Here is a 10,964-nt window from a genome sequence, read left to right on the forward strand (position 1 = left end):
ACCCATCACACAGCTCAGTGGTCCTATTAACAATGCAAGGCTGCTCCTCTTGTCCCTGCTGTCTCATTACCACTCATGCAAAAGTCAAACTGTAAACATTGTTAGTTCAGGAGGAGTGGACAAGAGAAATTTAAATGTCTCTTTGTGAAGTGGATGTGCATCGTAGTTGCTCATTACCTGAAAGTTAGCCTGCATACGAACATCAACTAAATGTCTATACTGTGGCAAACTTAAACAGAGAGGAGTGGAGTGATTTGGGTCTGACAGAAACAGATGAAAAAACACATGTGAGGTGTGAGAAGTTACATCAACTGGACAGAATAAGAATTGAAACAATGAGTGGGCATGGCCCTGTATTTTTCCTATCTAACAATCCATCTTGCCTGTGCTTGTGAGAGGAACTCCCGTGGCTGGCTGATCTTATTAGAAGGCGAGCTCCCCTCTTCCCTATAATACATCTTGTTTACTTGATCGATTGCTCTGTTTCTCCTCATGGAGTTTTTATGCAACCTAAGAAATAAGCACAGCATTTAACTGATGACTAATATGGAGTTTTTCACAGAAAAAATATGAAGTCAAGGCCAGGGGTCAAAATGGAAAGGAATAATCAATTAAGAGGTCATTCTATGAGGCCTCCCACTTTGCCTTTAGGACACTACAACTAATGAGACTGCCCTAACAATAGTTAAACCATGACAGGAGAGGTATACATATATATTATTAGTCTACTATCGCACATGTGCTTAGAAGCACAGAAACATAGTGGGGACACATCTACACTAAACTGATTTAGAGTTCAACTGCTTGTAAGATTATTTTTTCCCACTCAATCTCCTCTCTGTTTCAGTTCTATTTAGTGCAATTGCAATCAAGGTTGAAACTGACCGTAAATCTAGACATAAATCAGCAGGAATAGCAGTTGCAGCACTTTCAAAGACAGGAATCTGGTGGAGGGGAAAAAGCAGGGTAGGGGCTCACACGGTGGCCAAGATCATTTTCACCTGAATTAAAGCGGCGCTAGCGCTAAACATGCAAACAATAACATACTGTCTTTATCAAAGTGAATGCAAAATGAACTCCGTACTAAGGGTTGTGTGTAACAAACCAGCATCTTTATATTTACTCCTGCTGTCTGTTTTTCTGTTATTTGGCCCCTTTGTTTATGTGATGTCGATAGCAAAAGAAGACAAGTTGTCACATAAAACGCACACCTCTTCTAATGGCCACCAGGGGGCAGAACTGAAAGAAATGGGTGGCCATTAAGGTGCCCTTAATCATTTCAAAGGCAAAGTCAGCTGAAGGTGAAAGACAACCTGGGCACACATCAGGAGCATCACATCCATGATGTAAAAAAGGAAAGCCAGCATACACTCAGGAAAATCTGCACATCTGGGACTCATGGCCTATAACTACAGATTTAAACAAATAAAGATAGAATAAAGAAACAAATAAGGACACCCTGCTGTCCTCTCACATTATTAACTAATGGAAGAACTGTAGGAAACTATTTCAGATCAGGTCCTTTCTATCAAAGGCCACTCTCAGCAGGGTCAACCCATATTAACTACTCTGTAAAACCGTTGCTTACAGTCTATTAAAACAAGGGCTCTGGGGATGAGGGTAAGCAGCTAATTTACAAATAGACAGGGGCATGACACTGCCCGGAACTTACCAATGTAATCAGTGGGAGGACAGCAGCCTCTGCTGAGCGCCCGCAGTAGTGCTCCCAGTCCATTCATAATTCCCCACATGCTGCCTCTCTGAGTTGAGCCAACTTCATAGATTTTTTTTTCGTGTTTTGAGGGATAGTTCATTGTGGCAATTTGTAAACAGACCTTCTGACTCCAATTTGTCCTAGTGGGTGTGTGTCAGTGCCGAGGTCACTGGGAGTGAGCTGTCTGGCGAGGGGCTGCATGGCAGGCTGGGCGCGTTTGGGCTCGCGTTTTACGCGCCCCGACGCGTTGTTGGCAAAACAAAGCCTTATAAGAGACTGGAGACGAGCTATTTGGATGGGAATCTTCACTATAGCTTCCAAGCCATCGGGGAGGTTACTCTGGAAACAAGGGCGCCATGGCAACGGTGACTTGGGGGTTACCGAGGAAACGACCGTCGTCATGGAGACTGCATTACAGCAGGCTAAATTTGAGGCTTCTAAAGAGACGCAGGCTCCATCTTTGATCGATGTGCGTGTGCGTGTGTGTGTGTGTGAGAGAGCGAGAGAGAGAAATGGCTCTGTTTCTCCTCCCTCACGTGTGTGTGCCCTGCACAGATAATGAGGCTCTGACAGCCGGCTGGCCTCAGTGTTTACATCGGGCCATTTACGCACTAACTAGCCTATCAGGACGGTTATGATAAGGAATTGAAGGGGCGTTACCATTATTATTTTTTTTAAGACGGTAGCATTTGCACTAGACTTTAACGCACAATAAAGGCAATAGCACAGAACGGTCTAATTGAGATAATATATTCTGAACTTTGTTCTCAGACGGTACATGTGTTTAAACACTCACAAATATTTAAAATGATTTTTTGAGTATTATACATAGGCTACGGCTGACGAATCACGACTTATAAACGCATGATAATACAATGTGAGTGTCCTTCGAGTAGCATACAGTTAGACTCATCTTTCACAGTTAAAAGCTTCTATTTCTACCCCTGCTGTGACAGTAATATTGGCTATTGCACGGCGCACAACGGGTCGGTTCCCTCCCTCAGAGAAGAATAGCAGGCCTTAAAAAAGCTTTGTCTCCAAGTGCGAGTGGAACCATACAGCTACGAATTCAGATCACTGGAATGGGAAAAAAGATAATAATAATAATGATAAGACTAATCCTGATTCTTTGAATTGAGCACAAAGTGGCGTCTCTGAACAGACAGGGTTTGCGCTTTCTCGCTCTCTCTCTCCCTTTCTCTTTTTTATCTTTCCCTTCTCCATCCGATCTACCGGCGCGTCCACACGCTTTGTGCGCAACGACAGAACCAGCTGAGTGTTGACGCACCAACCCCCCTTTGTTTTCCTGCGTTCAGGGCCGTGACTCTAAACCCTGGACTACACGTCGGTGAAAATCTTTTTGTTAATGTTCACGCAGTTCTGTGAGTTGTTTTGCGTGGCGGTGGCAGTGGTGGTGGGGAAGTTAGGCTGCTGCTTGAACGCGCTGTTGATCCCGTGTTCCTCTATCACCATGTACTCGCTCTTGCTGAGTGAGGAAGAGGAGCGAGTCTTCCTCAGGTCCTCAGTGTCTGCCAGAGGCTGACAGCTGCCCACGTGCAGGTACTGTGCCTGCTCCTCGCCTTCTGTCTCTCTGTGGTAGAAGTAGTTGAAATTGGAGACGATGACAGGTACAGGCAGGGCAATTGTCAGCACACCAGCGATTGCGCACAAGGACCCCACAATCTTCCCTCCGATTGTCACGGGGTGCATATCCCCATAACCCACGGTGGTCATGGTGACAACAGCCCACCAGAACGCGTCCGGGATGCTGTTGAAACCCGAGTCTGGGTCGTCTGCCTCAGCAAAGTAAACGGCGCTGGAGAAGAGGATGACACCGATGAACAAGAAGAAGATCAGCAGGCCCAATTCGCGCATGCTGGCCTTCAGGGTCTGCCCTAAAATCTGAAGCCCCTTGGAGTGACGCGAGAGTTTGAAGATGCGAAATACCCGGACAAGCCTAATTACGCGCAGGATTGCTAACGACATGGCCTGCTGTCCGTTTCCTTGCCTCTCTGCCAGCTCTGTGCCCAGGGTGATGAAGTAGGGAATTATGGCCACAATGTCTATGATGTTCATGATGTTTTTGGAGAACGTGGCTTTACTCGGGCATGCAAAGAAGCGCACCAGCAGCTCGAAGGAGAACCAGATGATACACAAGGTCTCCACCACAAAGAAGGGGTCTGAGAAGGGGCTGATGAGATATGGGAGTGTGCCATTTATCACAGGCGTAATGGTGATCGGATCCCTGTTCTCGTCCCTGAACTCCGGCAGTGTCTCTAAGCAGAAGATGACAATGGAGATGAGAATGACCAAGACAGACACTATCGCTATTCCCCGGGCGGGACCCGAGCTCTCCGGGTACTCAAAAAGCAGCCACACCTGTCTCTGAAATTCATTCTCTGGCAACGGCCGCTCCTCCTCCTTTATGAAGCCCTCATCCTCCCTGAACTTCTCCATAGCCTCCTCCCCCAGCTCATAGAAGCGGATCTCCTCGGAGAAAATGTCAATGGGCACATTTACTGGTCGCCTGATGCGCCCGCCGGACTGGTAGTAGTACAGAATGGCATCAAAGCTGGGCCGGTTGCGATCGAAAAAGTACTCGTTCCTGAGAGGATCAAAGTATCTCATCCTCTTCTTGGGGTCCCCCAGCAGCGTCTCCGGAAACTGGGCAAGAGTTTTGAGCTGCGTCTCGAAGCGTAACCCTGAGATGTTGATGACCACCCTCTCGCAGCACTCGTGATCCGGCTCGTATCTGTCCAGAGAGTGGTGGCCCGGTAGAGCCGCCGACTCCTCCAGCATGTTGTCACACGCCACCACGGTCATCACGTCGGCCTCTGTCTCGGTGTATCCGTGGTTCACCAAGTTGTCTTCCCGAGTCTTGGTCGTGATCGGCGGGGTTGATTGCAGGAGGCTGAGGTGGTCGTCCATGCGCGGTGGAAGACGCACACAGGGGCGGCCGCCTCGCCCCCTCCACGAACCCCGATCAGCCTCAGCCACCACAGCCTCGTCTCCGCCGCCGTCTCTCCCTCCCTCTCTCTGTCTCTTTCACACTCCCCTACTTTCACTCCCTACTATTGCTGTTCCCGCCCACGGGGAGAGTTCTGGGTTTATAAACAGGCCTTCCACCCGCCCACTGAGCGCCAGCGATGGGTACCTTTTCCCTCTCCTCCGCCAATGGCTGGACGCACAGATACACCAGAAACAGACGGGCGTCATTCAACACCGTCGGCTGGGCGTGCCCACCTCCCTCTGCCCTCTCCATCTTGGAGACATGCTCTCTCTCCCTTTCCGTCTCTCCCTCTCCGTGTCACACACACAGTTCTAGGGAAGTCCAAACAGTGTCCTTTTAAAACAAGGTCATCAGTCACACACAGAGGGCAATTTACAACTTATTCCGCTTTTCATTTCACACTGTAAATTGTGCAAAAGCATTATCTTTGTTACACCATTTGCTCATCTGGGTGTGCCATGGTGAAATGAAATGCATCCGAAATAGTATGTTAAGAATAATGCAGTCGTCCTTTGTTCCTTTATAAAGCAGAAGGAAACCATGAGCGGCTCAGTCAGCATCCCACCTGAAATCCTTATAATCTAACAGTATAATTGATGCTTATGTCCCAAAGGGGCAAAAGAGGCTACATGTTAGAGAGGAACAAACGGGGAGGTTGAAGACAGAACAGGACGATGTGAGAAGAAGAAATAACAGCAGTAACATAAAGAATATGTTTTACATATATATGTACATGTACAACTTGTGCACATGCCTCATATTTAATGAATAATATGGAGAATGTCAAAAAGGCAAATATAGAAGTCTACACAAATTTGTGTCCTGTGGCAGACTTGATCAGATACAACCACACAAAGAGTGAGAGAGCATGTTTTTCCACCTGAAACCTGCCCAGATTTTATTTTCACCAATTACAAACCACTGCTGCACTTGCTCGCTGCTGAATAATTGTGCAGATATTGCACAAATAAAAGTTAATATGAGTATTTGAATTTGATTTGAACATCAGTTGTTGCCCTATCTGCCTCCTCTGAATGTCCCAAATAGGTTTGTTTGGGTGGAAAATTGTGGTGATTATTTTTTACTTTTAGCTGTATGGCTTTTGTAAGACCCCAAAGGCTGCTGTCCAAGGTGCTGAAATGGAAAAATGTGAAAGTTTCAGGGGCCAAACCAGCCAGGTCAATTTTAAATACTGTAGGAGAACTAATTGAAATTTTGAAAAAAAAAAAACCAAACAACTTTTGGTTTAGATTTTCACCCCTCAGTGCTCAGAAAACAGTTGTATTGGTTCCGCTGTTACCACACTAATCAGTAAAACAGTAATGTCCTTTCTTCAACAATCTTTGTTGCATGTCCCTCTCCATATTCAGCCTGTGATAAATGGCCCCTAATTCCTCTTATAAAGAGATTATTTACTGATGCCTTAACAGGCTTGTCACTGAGCAACAAATTGACGTTGTTGCTCTGACTAAACTACAGAAAAGATGCAAAAACAATACATTCATCTAATGATCTTGGTCAGAAAATCAATCAGATAAACAGCTCTCTAAGAGTAAATCAGTGTTTTCAACTGTTTTCCCCCCAATTAAATTTTCCATTTCCAAAATCTTTTTGCTTCTTTTTTTCAAAGAGCTACACCAAATATGATCATCTTCCCCTGGAGGGAGAGCCTGGGCTTACTTACACAAGAGGATACTCACAGGGAAAGTTTGGAGATGAAGGTAATCTCCCACGATCCATGAAATGGAAACTTCCTTACAAGGTCAGAAGAAATGAGGACAGCCACCACCCCCCCCACCGCCTCTTCCCAGGTGAGGACATTGTGGTACTCCTCACTTCTACAAAGTGATCCTCTGGGTTTGGGGATAAATGTTGTCAGTGGAAAGTCTTAAAGTATACTGCCGATGACAAACATGTGTATCCACCCCAGAATGTGTATGTGGGTATATGTAGATGGGTGCTGGATATGTGAGCTGAGACTAAAAAAATAAGAGAAAGAAGGCATGAAAGTAGACCGGTGATTAAGATATAAGTGTAAAGAGTGAGATGACGTATACCTATTGTATTTTTTCAATCTTTATACTCTTCTCATCAATTTCAGGCTTTCACACAAACATTCTCTCACACACACACACACACACACACAGACAACATATCAACAAGCGGAAAGAAAAAGAAAGCACCAAAGGGAGGAAGGAGAGCTTGGGTTAATTGTGAGGGATGGCTGTTTGCTCCACATTAACATCTGCTTCCTCTAGATTACATTAAATGAACCTTGGATGACTTGACTAATCTGAGAAGTCTCCCGTCATCATGGGCAGTGTATGACCACAGCCAGCCTGACACATGGAGCCACACCCCTCACACACCCACTCAAGGACAATTTGAATTGGAATTACTCCGTACTTGTGAAAGTATTGCATTTATACACAGTAGCCTTATCTATCAATCATAATTAACCTATATCAAGACTGATAGGATAATGGTACAGTACCTACTAAACTTGCTCACAAATGCCATATTACTTAACCACTAGGGGGCACCACTAGCTGTTCTAACATGCTCATTTTCACTAAGTGCAACGCTATTGTGGTAGTTACATTTGCTTTAAAAACAGTGAGTGACTGTGCGCTTAGCATTGTTACAGTATATACAGTATAGTATAGTCTATAGTTCTGACGCACTTGTTCTTCAATTTTGTTCTCATTTTCAGCTACTTTATTGTTTATAGTCTGCACAACATTCACATCTGTTGTCCCTTTTTCTGACTGCGATGTGTCAAATAACTTAACACAACAAATGCCTCAAACACATGGGAAAAAGTGAGATGAAGTTCATGATGTAAAGGCTGTATTTACAGTTTCACCTGTGTTTTATGTTGGAATTTAATTGATAAGTCTTTGCTATGGATAATAATGATATGTGTAGAGTGTATTCAATTGCGACTCATGGCACATTCACTGACGACCCTGTTTTCTTATTGAGGCCACATCGAAGCTGTGTTGTATTAAGAGGGCCAGTGGGTCCACAGGGAAAGAGCTGTGGGACAGCCATAGGGCCTTTTAATGTGGTTTCCACTCTCCATGTTAAATTTAGGACCACCCCAGCTCTCTTATTAACCTACGAAATTAGGCTACCTTGCGCATTGCACTTGAATGGCTCAAACTGGAATGTGGATGACTGAAAGGCATTGAAACAGATCCAAAGAGTGTGTGTGGGGGGGTTATGGATCATTTTGCAGGACGAACAGCTCAGCTGGCTGAGGTCATGGACATCTGGTTGCACTTGAGAAGATGTGCTGGCTTGGATCTTCTGTAAGGGCTGCACAGCGGCCTCCGTTCACACAGTTCCTGGAAAAAGGGTGAAGTTAATTTCTTTAAGGGAAAACATCACATATCTGGCAACCTGTCCTTCGTGTCTTCGAGTAAGCCTTTGCGTGCACTCACTGCACAAGTAGAATTTATTTAAATGTGTTTCTAAAAAAATGGGCCATTTGATTTTAGATTATTTCTGGTGTTGCAGGTATATTTTAGCGGTGCAAAACTTGTAAGCATATAACATATGGATTTTGTGTGTTAGACCAACCATACAAACTTCCTCCGGAACCAGTTGCAATTGCAATTACAAAGATGACTGGAATCGTGAATTTTTGCACCACACAACTATAAAGGGTAGGGGGGAGAATCTAATTGCCATGCGTGGACAGACAAATCTAAAAAAATTGACTTTATTGTATAATGGGAAAACTCTGGAGGTAGAAATAAGATGCTGCTGAGACATCCTGTCAACGGGGCTCTGGAAACGAACGTTGCTTGATCACATCTTCGATGAGCTGTGAAGAAAGTTTAAGTGCTTTTCTGGTTATAACCACTAAAAGAGGCCTGATGGAGTGACAGAAGGAGTAATGTCATAGAGAAAAAGTGACAGATAGACAGATTTTTTTCACAACAGCATTAATGTGATTTTATTCACGCAAGGGAATCATGTCAATATTTAGATAGAAATTCTAAATGAGTGAAGTGTCCTTTTTATTTATTTTTTTGCTGTAGCTTTGAACAAGAGATAAGTCAAAGTAAACTATATTATCATTGCTGTGCTGTTATTGTTGCATTACAGATATTATGTGGCACAACTAATGCAATGATTTGCTATTCTAAGTTGCAGTAACAAACTTAGTCAGGAGTCTCTTTACAACCCCACTAGTAACATATATACATATATGATGAATGAGATCCAACTTATTATCTGTGTTTTCTTTTGTCCCGGCCTGTGATGTGCCCACACCCATCCCCACATCATTTACCTGTCAACAGACATAAACGATGCAAGCACTCAGTGTTGCTGTAGTCTGAATATTCACTAATGAATTTTCCCATGTGGACAAAGCGCCTGTGTGTGTGGACTAATTAATCAACTTCTCATATTAGCACAACTATAGATATCGGGGATGGGGTGCAGCTGCACATGACAGAGACACGGAGGAGGCAGACATGAGGAGAAGCAGAGAGGGAAAAAGAGGACAGGGCCATCTGTAAAACAAAGCCCAACTGGCCAGGAGCGGCATCAGGTCCTGCTGTAACCCCGGCAACAGAGAGAGGGGAGGGGGGAGAGGGAAGAACATGACTGAAGCCGGGCTGTCTGTTGCACTCTGTTATTGTTTGAGCTATATAATCATGTCTGCATTCCGGGAAGAGGTAAACAAAAAGCTGCCATACAGGTAAACATGTGTGGAGATAACTGTGTGGTTATGCAAACAGAGAGAGAGAAAATGGAAAAAAATTGAAAAAGGTCATTTTTGCTTTATGCCTTCCAACCATCTTAAAACTGACTTGACCACTTAAAAACCATCTGGTTTTTAAGGTTGAATTGTATCCATTGTGTTTCTGGAAAGTTGAACATCACAGAACAGTCATAAATATGAAGATGTAGAGGCAGGCCATATATATGCATAATACATACGTTCCCACCATGGCATATCAGCCGCAGCAGTCAGAGAGAGGGAGAGGGAAATTGAGAGGGTCTTCCCTGCTTCACATACCAACCAGAATTGTATGCAGAATGAGGATGCCAGCTGAAAAGATAAATTTGCAGGATAAAATGAGGCACGGCTGATGCTGTTGTAACTGAGTTTAATATGTTATCCACATTGATGATCTGGGGAACACTTTGATGACTTATAAAGCCTTGTAATTATCTCTTAATTAGAGTATTTGTCTCTGTGTTCTGTCCTAGTTAAACACATCTTCGAAGTCTCTTCAGTCTATGAAGTGTGCCCATTCATTCTCACGGTGGCAGATATGGAAGTATAGAGCATGGGAAGCCACGTTCATGGGACTCCCAGGGTTAAAAACACATAGCCCATCACACCCCCTCCTCTCAAAGCCCCCACCATCCTCCTCCTCCCCTCCCACATTGCTCACACTTAATTCCTCACATCATCTTCTCCCTCTCCATGTCTCTCACTTCCCCTCATCCCTTTCCACACCTCCTGATCTTTTTCCTCCTCATCCGCCTAACTTTTAATATTTCAGATTTCTCTAGGGAGGCAAAGTACTTCACCTTTTTTTTGTGAGTGTGTTCCTGTGACATGCCTGCATTGCTTCATTTTTTTCCTTACTTTGATGAGGACATGGGATAGAAGGTTGCATGAGTTCCCGTACATATTAGAGTTACTAATAAATGTTTTTTCTTTATTCTATTTGTGACTAATAAAAAAAAAGATACCTTATTTCATTATATTTAAGAGATAAACTTCAATATTTCATTATGTTCTGACATCCCCAAATCAGCTTAAATCAGTAACTTCATTTAAGTGAAGTGAATGCAGTTGGAAATATTGGTTCATCATGTGTGTAAGCAAATTTTTGCCCATCTGTCTGCACAGTTTACCTGTGTTTGACATGTCTCTCTCTGCACTGGTGTCAGACTGTTGTTCCGCAGAAAGGCTCCTCTCAGGAAACTGTTCCCAGTTAGTCCAGATGGCTGTTTACACATGCAATGAAATATGCCTTAGTTCATCCATGGAGTCCTACCAACCTCCATGTAGCAGATGATATTTCCTTTTTCAGCCAGACAAATGAATAAAAATGGTTTATTGTTAAGTTGTTTGTTTTGTCCTCAGTTAAAGTTCAACAATTGATTATTAGATTATACTATGACAGGAATGCATATATTTACAATTTTCCAGATGTTATTAAAAAGCAATAGGCAAATCAATAATAATTATAATCAATGGCAAAA

The 10,964-nt window shown here is 43.8% G+C and overlaps 1 protein-coding gene across 1 annotated transcript; it reads right to left on the reverse strand.

Moving 5' to 3' along the window:
* Window positions 1-3,052: 3,052 nt before the first annotated feature.
* LOC115045815 (potassium voltage-gated channel subfamily A member 3) lies at window positions 3,053-4,654 on the reverse strand. Its single transcript, XM_029505732.1, has one exon. The coding sequence runs from the start codon at window positions 4,640-4,642 to the stop codon at window positions 3,053-3,055; it is 1,590 nt and encodes a 529-aa protein (XP_029361592.1). The 5' UTR covers window positions 4,643-4,654.
* Between the last annotated feature and the right edge of the window lie 6,310 nt (window positions 4,655-10,964).

The sequence above is a fragment of the Echeneis naucrates genome, chromosome 7 (genome assembly GCF_900963305.1).
Source record: "Echeneis naucrates chromosome 7, fEcheNa1.1, whole genome shotgun sequence".
Taxonomy (NCBI): Eukaryota; Metazoa; Chordata; class Actinopteri; order Carangiformes; family Echeneidae; genus Echeneis; species Echeneis naucrates.

Bases quoted from the DNA above. Each gene is read 5' to 3' on its own strand.
- LOC115045815 (XM_029505732.1), bottom strand. From the start codon at position 4,642: ATGGACGACCACCTCAGCCTCCTGCAATCAACCCCGCCGATCACGACC.